The sequence below is a fragment of the Periplaneta americana genome, chromosome 5 (genome assembly GCF_040183065.1).
Source record: "Periplaneta americana isolate PAMFEO1 chromosome 5, P.americana_PAMFEO1_priV1, whole genome shotgun sequence".
NCBI classification, from domain to species: Eukaryota; Metazoa; Arthropoda; class Insecta; order Blattodea; family Blattidae; genus Periplaneta; species Periplaneta americana.
Window position 1 is genome coordinate 81,330,753 of NC_091121.1, and position 20,824 is coordinate 81,351,576.

Here is a 20,824-nt window from a genome sequence, read left to right on the forward strand (position 1 = left end):
CAGCTGAAGATAAGGCACCGAAAACAAAACATTTCGTCATGTGCCTTACGTTCAGTTGTTTTTGTTTGAATTAGGGTTTGCTTCAAGTTTAGCCTAAAGCGGTCGAAACTGGGTGAAGGTTCAGGGTACAAAATGTAGTAAATAACGGTCATAGCGTGTACATTAAAGAGATACATACATACATACATACATACATACATACATACATACATACATACATACATACATACATACATACATACATACATACATACATACATACATACATACATACACACACCTAGTAGTTAGCACAGGGTTTAAAACATGGATTCTGGCAATGATCATAGAAGAAGAAGATGAAGATGAAGATGACGACGGCGGCGGTGGTGGTGTTGGTGGTGGTGGTGGTGGTGGTGGTGGTGAATTAGAGCTAGCGGCTAAAAGTATTCTGCCATAATCACTTAATCTTCCTCGCGGTAGATAGTTTGTTGTAGGCCTACATTTTTTAAATTATTTTCATGAATGCTCACGGACTTTCACGAACGATAAAAATTTTAGCTACGTCAGATCTTGTGATCTTGACTGTATATAAAAAAACGTATGGGGACATGTTTTATAATGCCATTTGGTTTCTTCCTATATCTCATTCAATATATTCTATTGTCATAAAAAGCTATTTCATCCGATCTATTTAATTTTTGCATATTAAAACGAAGTCTAAAGAAATTATACATTGTAAGTTATTTACTGTTATTTACTCACCAACAAGAACTTCATGTTGTTCAGTTGTCACCCTGTCCTGAATAGTCATCTGCTTGCAGTGAAAGTATTTGTATTTATACTTACCCTTGTGCGTTATCTCTGATCAGATTCCTACCTGACATTGTTTCAACATGGAACAAACAAGGAATGGCATGACGTATGAAAATTAGTTACACAATTTTATTAATTTTCTTACTTCATACTGTGGAGGGGAAGTTCGGTTTCCCTTTCTGTTTTCAGTTTCTTTTGGGTATTTCTTACATTATGTTTTATAGGTCTAAGCGTAATATCTTGCGTTCTTACAAAAAGACGGCTACTCTTTGTCAGTGGACAGTATTTTGATTTTCGAAAAACTATGTGAAATGTTTGTTCATAAATCAGTTATTGTAAAGAATTGTCTCAAAGATTCGTTTTATAGAGGTCATAGACTATTCCTGTGGTCTGAAGAGCTTCTCTGAAAAATATCATAAAATGTATTCTTCGGTAAACTACCTTCCTTTAAACCTTCAAGGTCTCCATCATGTCCTCAGAGAAAATTTCAACTTCCTCTAATTCTTATTACTTTATGGAATCATTATCATTAGTTCATTACTATCACTATCAACAGTCATAAAAAATCATTAACACAATGATCACTACCACTACATCATCACCAATATTAACATCACCAACATTGACAAAATCATAAAAACCATTAATGCAAGATCACCACCACTAACACCATCGTTAGCACTATTAACACCATCATCACTATTATTAATATGAACATTGACACCATCATGACCAACATTAACACAATGATGACCAACATTAAAACATCGTCACCACTATTAACATCACCAACATTGACACAATCATCAGAACCATTAACACAAGGTCACCACCACTAACACAATCGTCAACACTATTAACACCATCATCATCACTATTAACATCACCAACATTGACATCATCACCACCATTGACACAAAAATGACCACTACTAACACCATCACCACTATTAACAACATCAAGATTGACACAATCATCAGAACAATTAACACAAGATCACCATCACTAACCATCTTCAGCACTATTGACACCCCTACCACCACTATTAACATCACCAACATTGACAACATCACCACCACCAAATTTAACATAGTGATGACCACCACTAACAGCATCATCACCACTATTAACGAAAACATGTAATTCTCGTATCCTACATTTTCGTTTGCGGCGTAAAAAATGTCACTGACTGAGGGCTTCAGGAACAATTTGCCGGCCATTATTCCCCATGTTGAATTTCAGCGCTGAGTTGCCTCTTCAGTTAAAGGCGTCGTTAAATAACTACTTCTGTTACTACTATTACCAGTAATAATAATAATAATAATAATAATAATAATAATAATAATAATAATAATAATCTCCATATTTCACTTTTATCAACTTTTGTTCATTGATCTTCGTCACTGTAGGCCTATTTATTTTGCATCGGCATGATATTATTTTATTTATCGTTTTAATCTTCTTCTACTTCTTCATCTCTATCTTCATCTTCTTTGATAACTTCCAACATTATCATCTATTTCGCCTCCAACCTCTGGAGAAATAGTATCTTTGGATCATCTAGGTCTGACAAACATTTTAATGAGGGGAATTACATACCTACAACACCACATGTTGATGATTTGTTACAATACATATTATGTAGAATGCTAGGAACCGCATTACCAAAAAAATAGTATATAATTACAGACACTTCGGAAACGAGAGATCTGGGAAGACTAAAGAGGAGATGGACGAACCAACAACAGAGTCATAACTGTGAAGTCGGAACAGACAATAAGCCTTATCCGTGAAGTGCAGATAAAGACGTCAGATTGACATTCTGTCATTGGTAAATACATATTCCTTTTTTCTGCTTCTGTTTAATGCAGATGTGTCAACACAAGAATTGGTGATTAGTCAACCTTTGCGAGTTACACAAAGTTGCGCCCAGTTAGCGTAAACGTACGCAACGTACAGGTGTGCGAAAAATTTGTTGATAAGTGCAGACTGGGGAGTCCTCCAGGTGATACCGTAAGCCGGTCTTTGTGCTGTGTGGCGGTTATAGCTGCATTAGTCACAATTTTTGCTTCTTCCGATTTCCGTATAATGTTTGGACAGGAAATGCTAGTTGAAATGTGTGAATCAGTGCATATGTTTCACCTTATGTTTAGGACTATAAATTCACACACGGAGCGAAGACATACTTATTAGTTGTCTGCAGTCTAAGAGAAAAGTATACTCTCAAACAACATGGTTCACACATCGGTAAGTGTTTTAAAGTGTCTGTTTTACGAGAATCACCATTAGCATCATGAATCACAAAATAGACTTCAATAGCCCTGCTTCGTCCTCACCTACGTAGTAGTCTTTCTAAAGGTCTGTTTCATATATTACAGCCCAGGTAATTAAAAATGAATATCTGTCCAAAACAGCTTTGCTTACTATATTTTTGCTTCCTGTTGAATTTCGTTTTCAAATTCAACTTCTTTTGTTCGATTTTTCTTCCGTTGATATATCCATTCCATTAAATGCATTGCACATGTCATTGGGATTCACACCGAACACTAGATTGAAACAGTAATAGAAGAAATTACGGTAGGTAGATTTGTTTCTGTTTCTGCCATTTAGTTTGAGAATTTCACAGATTGTGTTTCACATTTCTACTGCAAAACTTAATTAACTTTTGGAAGAGTTACTCAGGTTTCTGTGAATTTTATGTTTTATAAACCTTTTTTAAAAATGTTCATCTGATAGGCCTATACCATAGCCCGGGTAATTATAAATAAGTATTTGTTCCTAACTGTTTTGTTTACTATAGTTTTGCTTCATGTTGAATTCTATTTAAATAGCATGGTTTATATTTACCGGTAATGTATCTATTCCAAATCATATCTCTTTTCTAAAAATATTTAATTTAAGATATTTTCTTTCTATTTTTATCATTTGGAGTCCGAACTTCACTGTCACATGACAGGATATGTTGTATACTTCTAGCCTACCGCATAAATTAATTAGTTGTAAGAAATGTTATTCAGGTTTATATGACTTTTGTATTCTTCATAAATATATTTTTAATTTTTGTTTCATATTACAGCCCAGGTAATTAGAAATGAACACCTATTCCAAAAATGTTTGTTTACTATAATTTTGCTTCCTGTTAATTACGTTTTCAAATTCAACTTCTTTTGTTCGATTTTTTTTACGTTGATATATCCATTCCATTAAATGCATTGCAGGTGTCATTGGGATTCACACCGAACAGGTAGATTGAAATACTAATAGAAGAAATTATGGTAGGTAGGAGACCATTAGGACGTCCAAATTTACGATTCTTTGATAATTTGGTGAGTGATTAAAAAATTTTGAAGTATACAATGGACGACTAATTTAAAAAAAATACAAACTGTTGTAACAATGTGAAGTCAGCACTAAGAAGCTTATAATCACTTAATAATAATAATAATAATAATAATAATAATAATAATAATAATAATAATAATAATAATAATAATAATAATAATAATAATAATAATATATCCATTCTGAAATCGTTTAATAAATTTTGAAATCGTAAGCATTCTCGTGTGTAGATTGTCGATTATGAACTAATCATCTATAAAATGGAGTTTATTTATTTTGTTTTGCTAGAGTGCATGATTAAACGGTTTCCATTTCTAGTTTTGAACTGCAAATATTTATGAACTATTATATATAAAAAGTAATAATAAAAGGACTGAATTAAAAGTACTTACGAAATAAAATGTTATAAGCATAATTTCATGAACATACTGAATTATAACTACTGTAACTGCTTACGAACTATAGCCTTTTGTAAATATAATTCGACTTACACAGCGCTCTCATTTTAGGTTGAAAGTAGAATGCATTGTATATAGTATTGCAATCATGAGAATACGTACTGAGGAGTATTATTTTATATTTTAAAACCAGCTAAGCTATCGACGTAGCTGAGTCGGTAGCGTCTTTTCCTTCTGATGTAGATCTGTACTCCCTCGGGCGTGAATTTGATTCCCGGTTGGGCTGATTACCTTGTTAGGTTTTCTGCAATAGTAAGGCGAATATCATGTAATCCCATGTCAATTACTCCCCCCTCATTTCTTAAAACTATCTCGCTTTTTCCAATATCGTTACCGCTAAATAACCTAATAGTTCATACAGTGTAGTTGAATGACCAACTAAATAAGATAAATAATTATTAAGATCTCTGACATAAATAGATTAGGCATTTGATTAATAGTAAATGTTAGAAATATATCAGATTTAACCAGCAAAATATGTGCTTGTAAATTTTTTGAAATTGTTGTATCAGTGGAGAAAAATAGCAAAATACTCGTAGATAGCATGCCAAATTAATTAAAACAATATTGTTTAATATTTCACCATGGCTGTAAAAGCGTTCTTCCCACGGACACTGTCATTCTGTTACTATCGGATTTAGTTCAACTCATACAGATAAATCCAGGTTCAACCTTTATATAACTATTTTACGTAGGAATTACGAATAATATTTCAAATTTAAGTGGCATTTTGAACGTGTAGGCTATAGTGTATGTTATAATTGAAAATAAATTTGCTAATACAGTAAAAGACAACATAAAGAGTTATTTATAAACTTCGATGTCAAAAAAAAAAAAATTTTAATACAAGACGTATTTACGTTACACTCTTCGAAATCAAGATTTCACTGTCAATTTTTTTCTTTTAAAATATTAGGTCTGACAGGAAATCCTTGTGTTAAAATGCACATGATGGTAAAATTGCATTTTCTACATTTGTTAAAAACAGAGAAAATAAGATATAATTTTCTTTACAGATTTAGAGCGTTCCGAGCCCCTTAAAAACAAAACAAATAAATTAAGTCCAATCTTCTCCATTATACGTACACTGGCATTCAAAGATATCTGGCCTACAATTTTATGATCGTGTGAGCGAACTTTCTAACCAGGGAATAAGGCAGTACTAAAGATATAACAAATTGACAAACTTTGAAATAGTTCCCCTAGTTCTCAGTAGGTAGCACTATTATTGGGACATAAGAAAGTGTTTGGGGAAATGGTGTTGTAGATTAAGTATAAATAATTATTCTCGTAATTGACAGTGACAGCGGTTTCCGGCTAAACCTAGTGCTTTGTACGAGTACAATCATTAGAAGAGAATAAAATTTTTAATTCTATAATACTGGTATATTTATGTACTTTTGCTACACTAAACTTCATCTTCGCCATCTATTCATAGAAGTAATAACTAAGAAAGCCACACTTACACGAACAAATTATCGACCACTATCGATTAGTAGAGGTAAGGTATCTTTGAACGCCACTGTACACTTGCTTTTTGTTTCGATATCTGGAAATATGAATATATCATATTGTTTACACATTTCCTTTCAGAGCATTATCATTTTTGTTCTCGTCGTTGCCACGGTAACCACAGCCGCACCTCCTACCCCTCAATTTGGTGACCAGAAAAACAACCAAGGAAAAGTTGATATGCGATTCTTTGGAGGCGGATTCTTCCCAGGAGGTGGCATGTTCCCAGGAGGTGGCATGTTTCCAGGTGGTGGATTGTTTCCAGGGGCCGGAATCTTCCCCAGATATCCTTTCGGAGGTTTCGGCGGTTTAGGAGGATACGGAGGATTTCCCTTTGCCTTTTACAATAACAAGGACGGGAAACCAGTGACTGGAAATAATGCAGTTCCCATCGTGAAGCATTGAACAGAGATACAAGAAAAGAAAAGACTTAGCAGATACATGACAAAAACGTATATAAAATAAAAAACAGTTCATATGACAGACTTATCTTGATGTTGAAAGATTAAGTGTTTTTGCAGAGATAGAAGTCAAAATTTTGGAAGTTGTATACGGTTTATTATACATGCTCTATTGTCGCATTACCCCCCAGTATTTCATATTTTCAAGCATGAAGAAAAATAAGACGAAGAAGATGTTGATGATAATTTGGTGTACAGGATACAAAGGGACGTGTCTTGAGAAATACATAACGTAATCTTTTTATAGAAAACTCAACTTTGTTTCTCAAGATTCAAACAAAGATCTCAGTTGATACTGCAATTGTTCATCCTCGAATCTAATTCAAATTAACAGTGACAATTTCTGCAATTAGAAGAACCACTTTTCCACATTAATTGTCCTAATAACTTTCATAATTGTTCGTCCTATTTACTTCTATAGTGTTCATAATATTATTATTACTTATTTTATATGTTTATGTGAATTATTAATTCATTAAAATGATTGAAATAGAGGGAAATGTTAACAATAAAATTCCAGTCGCTCACAGTCAACATTTAATCAAAATTACTTTATTTTAATGACCTGTCTGTTATCCGGATTTGAATATATTATGAGTTATGAATGTATTGTGTATCACGTCGTAATTTTACTTTCTTGCTGTTTTCTCCGTTACAGGTATCACATTAACAGATACCTCTCGTAAATCAAAGAATTTAGTGTTGCGTTGGCCGGTAAATTGTTAACAATGTTACAGTCAAACGTGCCCTCTTTGAATATGACGTAGGAAACCTTGATAATGTGGAGAAATAAGTACGAAAAAGTACGAAAAAATAAATAACTTGTCTAATTGAAACATGTTTGCTAACAGAAAGGGAAAATTGAGTGAAATATTGAATGAAATAAGTTTTAAATCATTTTATTTGTTGCGAGTGTTGAAATAAATTAAAATTGATCTCATTTAATAAAAGTTAGAAAATAAACAAGATTTTGGGAGAGATTTAGTATTCTTCCTTCACATATTGGTGTGGAATGCATCTTAACTGATATATGCAATTTTTGTAATTATATTTGTGATAAAAATGTTTGTAATATTTTGTAAATTATTTTTATGTATCTATGACTTTTATACTTAAATAAAAAAAGGTTCCAAACTTGTATAAATTGGGTATATTTTTATTATAAATTGGTGCTTATGTTACTTTGCTTTTTATTAATTTGTATACATAAGAGATAAGCTACGACTCAAGACAGCGTTTCCAGCTACAAATTCACTGGTCAGGGTTCCATTCTCTGAACGCGAATAGATTTTATCTACTTTGTAGTGTGTAATATGTCGTAGTAACTTTTCGTCATAGTCACTACTTGACCAGGAATTTCCAACATATTTGATATCTTCTTCTGCCCCGAATTCTTCTCCCTTTCACCATTCCTTCAAGTGTATCCTTCAGTAGATAGTTTCTTCTCAGCCAGTTAACCAGTCAATTCCTTTTTCTTTTTTGATCAGTTTCAGAATTATTATTCCTTCACCCACTCTTTCCAACACAGCTTCATTTCTTATTCTGTCTGTCCATTTCACACGCTCAATCATTCTCCATATACACATTTCAAATGCTTCTATTCGCTTCGTCGTAATGTTCATGTTTCTGCTCCATACAATGTTGCACTTTACATAAAGCACTTCACTAGTCTCTTCCTTAGTTCATTTTCTAGAGGTCCGCAGAAGATGCTTCTTTTTCTACTAAAAGCTTGTTTTGCCATTGCTTAAACGATATGAACTGCCAGAATTATATAGACTGTACATATCGATCCACTGAACAAAATATCTAGTGAAGTTTAATTATTTCTTATAATTTTATTTTCAGTTTCTAAAGCACCATATTTTTAAGATTGATAGTAATCTAATATTTGTTTACATATCGACGTGAATGCCATTGTCAATGACCTAGCACCCAACACATAGGCTACCCATACACAACAGAGTATAGGCCCACCAACTTCTTATTACCGTTTGGAGATGAGGTCGCTGCTTTCGCTATAAACAGGAAACATGCAACGAGCTCAGTAGTTCGGACTGCTGCCGTCGGTAATCGGAGCTTGGCTGGCCTATAACAAACGATTGCTTCAATATAGTATGCCCTTTTCTTTGTTTTTTTTTTGTTTTGTTTTTTTTTTAATCTATGTTTACATATACAGGGACATCATTTTATTTTTACTTCAATTTTTATTGTACCTGAGTTTTTAGTGTACTTCACTCCCACCCCTTCTACTAATGAAGTTCCAACTATCCTCCAGACAGAATCAAGGCTGCATATAGTAAACAGCACTGAGTTAGTATAGTACGTTCCAGAAATATGTTCGCGTTTTCCAGTGACGAAAGAGCTTTCAGTATTGAACCATATTTTCGCACAGGTACTGTTCGTTAGCCTACGTCGCATCCTAATTTCCCCCACTTGCTTCTGCACGCCCCTCTGTAAAAGCTGGGCTGTCTTAGCTCTTTTCTGAAAAGATTAATTTCTGTTAGGAATTGGACGTTTACGTAATATTATACAACTGTTTAAAATAACTTAAATAAAAGGGCCTCGTTAAGTAATTAACTGTAACTTGATTTCCCCCCTTTCTACGATCCTGCGGCATAACCACTTGGACGGACAGTAGATAGCATGTCTGAGTAATTTTATCTGTGCGGGTCGGGCAGAAGTGAAGATTGAATTTACAATACGTAAGAGTAGGTACAGAATTATTTCAACATGAGTTACTACTACCAAGGACGAAACTGGCAATTATAATTAGATGCAATAGTCTGTAGTGCGATAATATGCACAAAAGAACTGAAGCCTGTATCGAAATGAACGGCCACCATTTTCAAAACTGTGTTTAAATATCCATACTATGATTATTTTTCAATTGAACTTCATTCTCTATATTGTACGCTAATGTGCTGTAGACAGTATAATATACACTGCATAATGAATTCGTAGGAATGGATAGCTCAGTTCGTGAGTAAAAACAGTTCTTGCTAATACAGTACTGTATTTTGATTAAACAAAAACCTAATGAAAATGATCGAACTCACAATTGCGATATTTCCTAGTTTACGTAAATGGACGAACTACTTTTCTCCCTCCTATACCTAGTAAAGTGATGTGTTTGTGTTTTACGCCAATATCATCGAATTCCAGTTGTGGAAGGGGGTAGCGAACGGTGTTTCCGGTTCTCTAAAGGTATAGACAGGTTAATATTAAAAATGTTAGTAAAAATAAAATGATGTCCCTGTATATATATACATATATATATATATATATATATATATATATATATATATATATATATATATATATATATATATAGGATATACTGAGTCCGTAAGGGCTACCCTCAATAGGGGGCAGTTTTTAATTAAATTAATGGCTGTCTATTCTCATTAAAAAAAGTTAAACTCACAAAACACATTTTTTTCTTGGGAAATCTTGACAATTATGGAACAACATTATTTGACTTTTTGTTCAGTTATTTATGCTCTATCATCAGTATTTTTCGGTAGCTTATATTGTTTACATCCTGTATTTGATAATTACTTAAAAGTAACTTGCATTAATAAAAACTGCAACGGCTTATATTTCCAAACAATTGATAGTAAAATACACAGAACTCCGAATAAAATTGCTTACAAGATTAATGCCTAGAAAATAATAATAATAATAATAATAATAATAATAATAATAATAATAATAATAATAATAATAATAATAATAATAATAGGTGTTAAATATACTCTAAATAAGCGGCAAGTTTAGTCCTACAACACCTACAATTCATATTATGAATAATAGAATTAAGTTTGAAAACGACCGATGTCAAAAGAATAAATAAATAATACAAAGTAAGGTCGTGGAAAAGGAGGAAATGAAACTGATAAATGGAAAAAATTGATTTTGAAACAAATTAAATCATAATAAAAATATAAACAAAAAGGTAGTATCAACTTTCCCCGTTCTGATAACGTTTCACCTACACATACAACGGATGCGGCTTTGATTCCCGATGAAACTCTCTCTCTCTCTCCCCCCTCTCTCCTTCTCCCTATCTCCCCTCCCCTCTCCCCCACCCCTCGTATCGTCAAGTGAGGGGCGGCAGCCACCATCTTTAAAGAGGGCAAGGAACTGTGTTCGGTCCACAGATTTCTGTTATATGCTGTACAATTGTGCAGTAAGTTATACATACTGAGTGCGACGTTAACACAAAATACCGATATGATGTGCCACTTTTGGGTGCACGAACCGCTGTTACAGTCGTATCAGTAGCAGCAGTACAGTAGTAGCAGCAGTTGCAGTTGTAATTGTAGTTGTCTAATATGCTGCATCTAACACTAAAGTCATTAGCAGTTTTGCTCTCCAATACTCTGAAGTCAGAGTTTTCCTGTTTGACAGCGATGCAGTTGTTCAGGTGGTGTTCATCCAATTCTTTCTCCGAATGGTTGCATAAGATGAACTTCGGTGAAAGGAAAATATTGATTTTGTAAAGATGTTTTGCAAGACAGTTGCAAGACCTGTTGTTAATCGAAAATATGTTATAGCTGTTTTCCGTGGCAGGTTAGGTATGACGTTAGTAATTTTTATTAGACATTTTTATTTTTCGTTTTTGGCTACTGTTTGAAGTGTGTTGTCATTCATAATTGTGATTTTTAATTTTATGTGACTTTTCAATATGGAGTAAAGTGCTGGTTCATATCTTGGTATTTGTTCTATGAAAGATCCTGTTTTATCAAGGAAATCAGCTACTAATACGTACTAATAGGGTAGTTGCACTAGTGAATGACAAATTAAGCACCTTGATAAGAATATTTGAATATAACCACTTATAAAAATAGGCTTCACTGGTTCCTGAAGACCGGCACTACTCATTTAATGAGTGAATTTTTACTTTTCTCTCATATTGGTTAAATTTATGTGATCATATTTTTATGATTTGAAAATCACTAGTGAATGGCCATATTGTTCTAGTAGTCGACCAGATGAGCACTAGTGAATGACCCCAAGTGGCAAATGATGAATAGTTGAAACTAACTGTGTTTTGGGATTCTATATGTATGCAATGATATATCATTGTGTACTATATATAATATGGTTAATATTATGGTTTTCGCTCCAGTAATATTAAATATAAGAACTAGAATAAAAATATAAATTTTCAGAGAAATTTTTTAATATTTAAGAATATTTTATATAAATTTAGGCCTATAAGTATGCCTTATTACCGGTTTGATTTTCCATTACAAATTTGTTTTATAATTACTCGCAAGAGGCTACATTGAAGGAATAATGTACTAAATATATGCAAATAATTGCTTTTCTTAGGCTACCTATATAAAAATTAAACTGTTCAATTAGGCCTAGTTTTAATTTACAAATTTATTTCACGCACTGAATAAATATATATTTTATGCTAATTTTTGCGGCAGTGTTACGATCTTTATACTATATCTGGTCAATTTCATTTGGTCACTTCCAAGTATCCATTCCACATCTTTCCACAACTTTCACTTCTGATTCCGTTTTATCCGTTTCCTTCACCTCCCCAAGAAAATATCGTCGTTGTTTCTGCAATAACTCCTATGTGACATGTTTATCGATTTTCAGATTTTTGTTCTATTAAATAACTTAAATAGTGATACAGCAAATAATAAAATCTCCTATATGTAATTATATTTCTTTGTTTCGAAAATGTAAGAATTCACAGTCTCCTATGTATGGCTGTCATAGGATGAATAAATGTGTTTTTTCTTCTTACCGAAAATGTTTATATTTTGCACATAGGAGTTATTGCAGGAACAACGACGATATGTTCCTTTATATTTCACAACTAGCCGTACCCGTGCGGTCCGCTGCACCCGTTAGAAATAAATATAAAATAATTACATAATTAAAATAGGACGTTTGATCCAGAGAACATTCGTGTTTGATAGAAGGATAAATCGTTTAATATGTTATTTAATTTAAATTGCATCCAAATAATTAAAATGCGATCATTTTGGTCCAGGGACATTCATTTGGTGCAATGACAATTCCTTTAACATGTTTCTTAATTTTTATTACATGCAACCATAGCTTAATGAAGATTGACATCATTTAGATTTAATGTGTATATTTTATTTTACTTGTTATAAGTTTCCATTGAATTATGGTAATAACTTAATTTTAACCCTCCTTTTCTACGTATACAGTAAATGGCGTTTGGCCCACTATGGTTGTGAACCCTTCAAATAACTTAAATTACATTATATAATATTACATATTATATTATATTGTATTATATTATATTATATTATATTATATTATATTATATTATATTATATTATATTATATTATATTATATATATTATATTATATCAGAAGTTACTGTAATAACATTATAGCATTATGTCCATCTAGAGAAACTACACTTTCCAATGGTGAAATAATAATTAATTATACAAATCGATTAATTTAGCTTCCGATATTACTTCATACAAACACAGAAACATTCTCTATAGGCTATCTTTCATAGCTTTCGATTGTTGCTGTCCAAGGCCCCTTATAGACGAAGTCATTTGTTTTTTAATTCATTACACGACCTTAGATGGCAGTTATTTTAATTTTAAAACTCATTTATCTCATTAAATATCAGTTCTATCAAAATTTTTCAAGAATAAAACTAATCGCAAATTATTTTTAAAGAAACTTTTGTTATGTAACATTTTTCATGAAAATCAATAATAAGTGAGATATTTCGATTTATTTAATTCAGGCCTCTTATAAACCCCCCTTTTAAATAATGTATTTTGAATGCCATATAGCCTAAAATCTAAGTTACAACGAACTTAATTTATATTCCAATTTTCATCGAAATCCGTTCAGCCATTATCGCGTGAAAAGGTAACAAACATACAGACAGACAGACAGACAGACAGACAGACATACAAACAAAAATTTCAAAAAAGCGATTTTCGGTTTCAGGGTGGTTAATTATATATGTTAGGACCAATTATTTTTGGAAAATCGAAAATTACCAGAAAATTTTCGGCTACAGATTTATTATTAGTATAGATGAGGTACTAGTTTGTGCGATAGGTAACTTCTAATGTGAGAATGGGTTATTTTCCATGATGAGAGAGAATATTTCAAGACGTAGTTGATCTGCTGTAATTCGGAGTTTCAGATTGGTTTTGCAGCCCTGACTCCTATTTTAAACAGATTTTTTTTTACAAGATGGTCATTTACTAGACCCGGTTATTCACTGGCGCAACCATCCTACGTACTTTCTTTCCTGCTCGACAAATGGCAGAACAACAAATTCACTGCGTCAGTCCTTTCCGACATAGCTAGTTAGCTAGTTAGGTTTAAAATTGTGTTTCCTCCACTCGTAATCCATGTCATCAACAGAGCAATGTGACTAACATTACCTATAAAAATTGTACTAGACGTCTTGTTTTAGAAAAGCAAACATTTTATCCAGGAGTGTGCCCATAATTCTGTTTAATGCAAATTTGGGAGACACACATGTTGAATGCTAATCCATGGAAAAAACGCAGAGTTAAACGGAACAATCTAAAAACTAGAGAAATTACTTTACTGGTAAGTGAAGACAGGACAGAATCATCGATGTTACGTAGCAATCAGCGTTATGTTGAGCGGCGGCTTAGCTTGGATTAGTCACTTCGCTACTTCCAGTTTCTGTAACATGTACTGGACAGGAAGTGCGAATTGTCATTGTGTGAATCAGTGCAGATGTTTCACTTCTTGTGCGAGGGGCTATAAATGGCAACACGCAATGCAACGACGCTAATTGGTTATCTGCATCCAGAAGAAGAGCATTCTCTCGACACACCATGGTTCACAACCTGGTAAGTGTTATTCTCAGAGTTAATACGAATATCAATTAAATTAAATCTTCCAACTTGCGTTTTAGGATAACTAGACCTATTTCTTACAGTAAAATGTTTAACTTCTGTCATGTTCTATAGCGTTCGCAATATCTAATATTAGTTAAGAATTCAGTGGTCAAACTTGGAGATAGAACTTTGTTAGAGCTATTGCATTTAAATAGTTGAAAGTACAAAATTATATAAGTGAGCCGTAGCCTTTAATTGTTATGTAATTTCTTTAACATCTTTTATTTCTCAATTATAAGACGTACGTTTATAGAAAATAATTTTTGATGCTGAAGTGAGTGGAAATAGAGAATGTTATGGATAGAAATTTGAGAATTATATGAAGGAGCAATAACATCTAGAGAAGCTATAACAACATTTTCAAAAGTGTTAGAGAAATATTATAATAATATCTTTATTTTAAACCCAACAATATATTAATTCTGTCCTCAATTTGCAAAAGGCGACACGTCCAAAATGACAAAGTGTTGGAAAATCGTAAAAAAACCGTAGCAGACTTGAAAATCAAAATGTTCATGGATCCTGGATGTATGTATCCATAGTGATCTAATTAGAAAAAAAAATATATGAACATTTTAATTTGTTAACTTAGTTATAGTTTTTGCGATTTTCCGACACTTCCGACTGATTTTTGACATGTTCCCTTTAGCAAATCGACGATACAATTTCAGAGCACTTTGAATTTAGAAAACAAAATCGATAGAGAATACAGCTTCTAGCTTGGTGAATGAAGTACTAAATTATTTAAATTCGAAATTACACGTGGGAGGTATATTTTGTGGTTGGATAAAACATTTCACTGTACAAACTGCAATATACTGATAAAGTGAGTTTTTATGAGATTAAAGGTGAAACATTAGGTTGATTTATATTCTACTGAGATTGTATCCATATGATTGAAAATTAGGTTACAAATATAGAGTCAAATGTTCTCCAAATATTTCGAAAAATTACGATCATTATATATATTCTATTTTTTATTTTTATTTTTCTTCTTCAAGAATAGGAATTCATTCTGCTCCATCTTAAAAACCGTTTCCCCAACTTAATGTTAGCATTTTAATAATGTAATATCATCGAACTTGTATAACATTTTTGCCGCTGTAAAATACTCTGTGCGTTACATATACTGGAACAGTTGTGCTTGATCTGAGCTATTGTACTTGGAAATTATATGTCAAATATTTAAGAGGACTAATGCGTGAACTCATGGAAACATCATTATAAATTTACAAATATTGAGCTGCGAATGCATAAAAATAGCTGTTACATGTAAATTTTACAGCGCTATAATGGTCATTTACAATGATTTTAAAGTTTGGGACATAATTTTTAGATGCAAGTCGTTTGTTTACTCACATACAATATGAAGAAAAAAAATCATTAAATTTTCAAATAGTGCACACATCTCAGAAACAAAAATGTTCCGAAAGGAGAAATATGTAGACATTCAGAACTCAAGTACACTAAAAGTATAATATTGTATGATAATGATGTAATAATTTTGAGTAAGTTATATTGGAAGAAATTATGAATTTTAATTAAAGTGAAATTTGATAATCAAATTATATTTTTTTCAACATATCTAATAACGGAATCAATACTGTAATAATTTATATTTTAAGGACTAATAAGTGTATGTATATGTATTTATTCACACTGCAAATGGGTAAATACCCGGTGGCAGAGGTAATTAATTACACTCAATAATGACAATTAATAATAAACACAATTAATAAAATATACAATTAATAATACATTAATAATAATAATAATAATAATAATAATAATAATAACAGGGAACATCCTAAATTAAATGAAGCACGATCGGTTAAAATAACATTTAAAGTAAATCTAATTTGTACCTTAAACCTATGTTCGAACTAAAACCCACGAGTATGATATGTTCATATTTGCACAAGTGCCTTTCAAAACTACACTCATTTCGCTGACAACTCACTCACTGCACTATAGCTACGACACATTTCACTGATACTATCCTGATTTCACTAACACTTCAAAAACATTCCATTGTTCAAATACTTTGCACTACCACTATAAACTATAAAACTTCACTGAGACAAACACACTTCACTTACACAACATATTTCACTGGCACAACACTCTTCACAGTTCACTGACACAACACTTCAAATAACAAAATATCAATTACACCCTTTAAATAGTGTATGTAATATACTACAGTCTATTAGTAAAGTCTTTGAGCCTATTTTAAATACATTTTTGGCTTTTGATAAAGCCTTTAGTAAGTCTGTAGGTAAAGCATTCCAGTCCCTGATAGTACAATTGAGAAAAGAAAACTTTCCAGTGTCCGTCCTCTGTCTTCTTTCCCTCACTTTATATCAGTGGTCGTTCGAGCTGTACACCTAACATTTATTTCTCATCCCCTAAAAATATATTTAAAGCATCCATTATAACGCTCTAAAAATTACATCAAATGTTGACTGACTCTGTCTATGGATCTGCGATTCAAGTTAATATTACGAGATTTGTAATGATTTTCCCAAGCTTTCGCATAGGAGTCCTCTGACGTTTTATCTAATATTGGTTTTGCAGATATGATATCTCAAGGTATAATTAGATGTTATTCTTAAGAATTGCATACATTCCGATTAGTTTTTTTCTTATTCTGTTCAGGTTCAAATTTACGATACCATAAGTAAGAAGTGAAACAACTAAAGCTATGTATAATCTCGATGTAGTGTATTTCATTATTTTATTCTTTGTAGGAATTTTAATAATTTTACTTAGAGGTATATACGACATTAGAAATGTGATTCTGCAAGTAATTAAAGCAGTTAATCTGTTTCACATTATTTTACTCAATCTTTGATATAATAATGAATTATTGACATTTGAAGTTCATAGTAAGTTTGGTTTCAATTAGTGATTTTTTTTTCATTTATAGCGTTTAATATTTGAATCTCTGAATTCATTAACCATATTTAACGGAGAGGTACCGTGTGTTACAGTTTCAGTGTATACAGATGTATAGTGTTTCAAGATGGGAAATGGCGTTTTAAAGATATTTCTCACAATCTGAAAGAATTTGTTCAAAATAATATAACCTAGAGTAGAATGTTTGTTTAGCTGTTCTTGCCATTGACAGGTGGCTGTGAATATCTTTTAAAATTCCCCATAAATTTTGCTATTTCCAGTGTTGAAGGTGGTTGTATAATTGATAAATATATGTTTGAAAATTAAATTTAAATTCTCTCGGTTTTTGAGTAAGGTACATTCTTACTCCCTTCATTTCTAAAACCTCAGAAAGTTGTTTTACCTTGCGATATTTTCTTCCAGAGCATTACCATTCTTGTCCTCGTCATTGCTACGGCAACCATTGCGGCGCCTCCGAACGCAACCCCACAATTTGGTGACGAGAAGAACAACCAAGGCAAGGTTGATATGCGATTCTTTGGAGGCGGTTACTACCCAGGTGGCTTTTACCCACGTGGTGGTGGATTTTACGGAGGCGGATACTACGGATATCCTTACGGAGGCTTTGGAGGATACGGAGCATATGGGGGATACGGAGGTTTTGGAGGGTACGGCGGCTTTGGAGGTTACGGCGGATATCCCTTCGCCTTTTACAACAATAAAGACGGGAAACCATTGCCAGGAAATAATGCAGTTTCCAATGGAAAACATTAAACGGACCTATGTGAAAAATATTTTCAACGGACATTACAATAGCACGTAGTACATTGAAAACAGTGCATGCTGCACGGAGATCCAGCGAAAAGTGGAGTTTACTGTCAAGAGTCCGGTTTTGACACTGCTTGCCGTATATGTAAAACATTCTATTGAATCAATAAATAAATGAAATAATTGATAATAAATTAATTAATGATAAAGGAATATTCTAAATCAATAAATAACAAAACGAATGAAACATCCCATTAGGGCTATTAACCTTAAGATATTCTGTTTGTAGGGATAAACGTCTTTAAAAAAATTTGGGATTCAGTTCCAAGGACACACGAATATTATTTTAACTCGTAAGTAAGTTTTTTTTTTATTTACAACAGTCCTCATATCTCCTTTTATGAAGAATTTTATAGGAATACGATTGTGAAGAATACATGTTTCCGAATACTATCTTCTAAAACGTCCTTCAGTTTCTGGGTACCTTTCTACATATCGATTTTTTATATAAAAACACTCTAGCACCCCAGAAAGAGTAAGTTATATAGTCAGGGGGCATTCCACATAATATTAAGACATTTTATTAAATAACAGAATAAAAAGTAAACAAAAAAAAAAAAAAGAAAAAGAAGAAGAAAAATTACAGATATAATAATTGAACTTTAAATTTTCTCTGTTAACAGCAATTTTTTTAATTGATTTTTTGAAATAAGGAGCATTAGCAAATTGTATTTGCGAAAATACTTAACCACAAATAATGTCAAAATGAATATAACTTGCGACCAATACTACCGCATTCCATTCAACTGGGCTGCCGACTCTGGCAGAATTCCCGTCACACCTTCCCATACCATTCGTGACCTTGTGTGCGCGGCTGGAAACTCCACCTCTCGTTGGATCTCACGGTATTTGATCTTCAATCATTATTGTTTCAGAACATATTGTCTTCATTTCATTATCAGATTATCAAGATAAACGACTGTTATTTCAGACTCAGCCTACTTTTGAAGAAATTGAGTGCTTCTACAGGTAATGAACTCAAATATAGTAGAGGCTATATGTATTCAATATTTTTTCACATTACTCTGTCGTTTGTTATAGGTATGATGGTGATGAGATGAAGATGAATTGATGGAATGTTGGTAGAGAAAACTTGATGCCTTAAAGAAATCAATTCGAGTTAGTTTTAAAAAATACACTTGCTCTCTTCGGGATTGTAATAAGGATCTCCAGCGTGAAAGGTCAATGTCTTAGTGATTAATCTTAAGAGTACAATTTACTTCTCTTTCACAATATGAACTGGTAAACTTCGTGACAAAACATAAAGGCCTTCTCTCCTGGTAGGAAGGTTATCAATACTCATCCCTGCATTATTTTTGAAAGCGTTTCCACTGTGGGCGACATCTCTTTCTTATAGCTCTCATACATTGTACATTGAAGTCGCTATGAAATCATGATGAGGGTGTAATGGAGTGAATGAGGGAAGGCCGTCATGTTCTGTCATCAACTATAACTAATGACATTTGAAGGATTCAGAGCCTTGGTGGGCCAAGCGCCATGTATTATAAACAGATAAAGCAAGGGTTAAAGTTAAGTGATTGCCATAGTTTAATGAAGATTGGCATATCATTTAGTTTTAGTGTGTATACTTTATATTACTTGCTATATGTTTCCATTTAATTATGGTAATAACTTCATTTTAACCCTTGTTTTCTACGGTTTTAGTAAATGGCGCTTGGCCCACTATGGTTCTGAACCCTTCATTTAAAATGGAATAAATATGAGTTCAGAATTTTCATCCTTGGGACTCCCATAATTGAGCAATTGTTTCACTTTCAGTATTAGGGGGTATATTTTTCTACATTTCCCTATGTATGTGTAAATTAATCCATTAAAATTATTGATAAAATGAAAAAAATCTGATAAGATACATTTATCCGTAATGAGTGTTCGATTCATTTCTTTCCGTCGATATTCCTGTTATCCAGTTAGTATTATACCTACTGTAGCATATTGGCTTAATCTGCTTCGCACGCCTTCTTATTTCTTTTCTTCTCGCTTGTTCGTCACAGGCTGCTATAGATTTAAATTACGTAGTTCTGAATAGAATTGTATAGTATCAACAGAGAATTTGTCCTTTAAAGATAACAGTTCGTAAATCGAAAAAGTTAATACGACGTACGTTGCCCTGTAAATTTTCTCTCGAGCAGGGACACACGTTTAGGGTTCTTTACGTATCGTAAATCTAAGCCAACAAATTATCTGAGATGTGTAGAATTAGACGCTACAGTTTAAAGTTTATTTAAAAGAAAATATCCATTTGAAACTAGGTTATGGAAACTATACAAGACAATTTTTAATGAAGCTAACCTTTTATTTTACGAGTTTTTAAGTCATTTGAGGGAATCAGAAGCAAAGGGGTACAAGTGACATTTCTAAGAACATGAGTTAGGTGCATCCAAGGCAAGCTAAATCATATAAAACTTACTGGCAAAGAGATACATCTTTTAACCACATCACACACTAAAATTTAAATAAAAAAAAATTCACAAAATGTATGACAGCTTAAGTACTTTCAACGACATTTTCTTAAAAATAACTTAAGTGCACTTATACTGCTTTGCTTATAACCCCCTCATTTGAAACATATCAATTTTTGACGGAAGTGAGAAATGAACAG

General features: G+C 32.5%; 2 protein-coding genes across 2 annotated transcripts; both read left to right on the forward strand.

The window, feature by feature from the left end:
* Nucleotides 1-2,903: 2,903 nt before the first annotated feature.
* Nucleotides 2,904-7,712, forward strand: LOC138699884 (glycine and tyrosine-rich protein-like). The gene is made up of 2 exons (XM_069826082.1): nt 2,904-3,042; nt 6,189-7,712. The coding sequence occupies exons 1-2, from the start codon at nt 3,028-3,030 to the stop codon at nt 6,510-6,512; spliced, it is 339 nt and encodes a 112-aa protein (XP_069682183.1). The 5' UTR covers nt 2,904-3,027; the 3' UTR covers nt 6,513-7,712.
* Nucleotides 7,713-14,230: 6,518 nt separating this feature from the next.
* On the forward strand, nt 14,231-18,342 carry LOC138699885 (uncharacterized). The gene is made up of 2 exons (XM_069826083.1): nt 14,231-14,430; nt 17,800-18,342. Exons 1-2 carry the CDS (start codon nt 14,416-14,418, stop codon nt 18,148-18,150), a joined length of 366 nt encoding a protein of 121 aa, XP_069682184.1. The 5' UTR covers nt 14,231-14,415; the 3' UTR covers nt 18,151-18,342.
* The last annotated feature ends 2,482 nt before the right edge of the window (nt 18,343-20,824 follow it).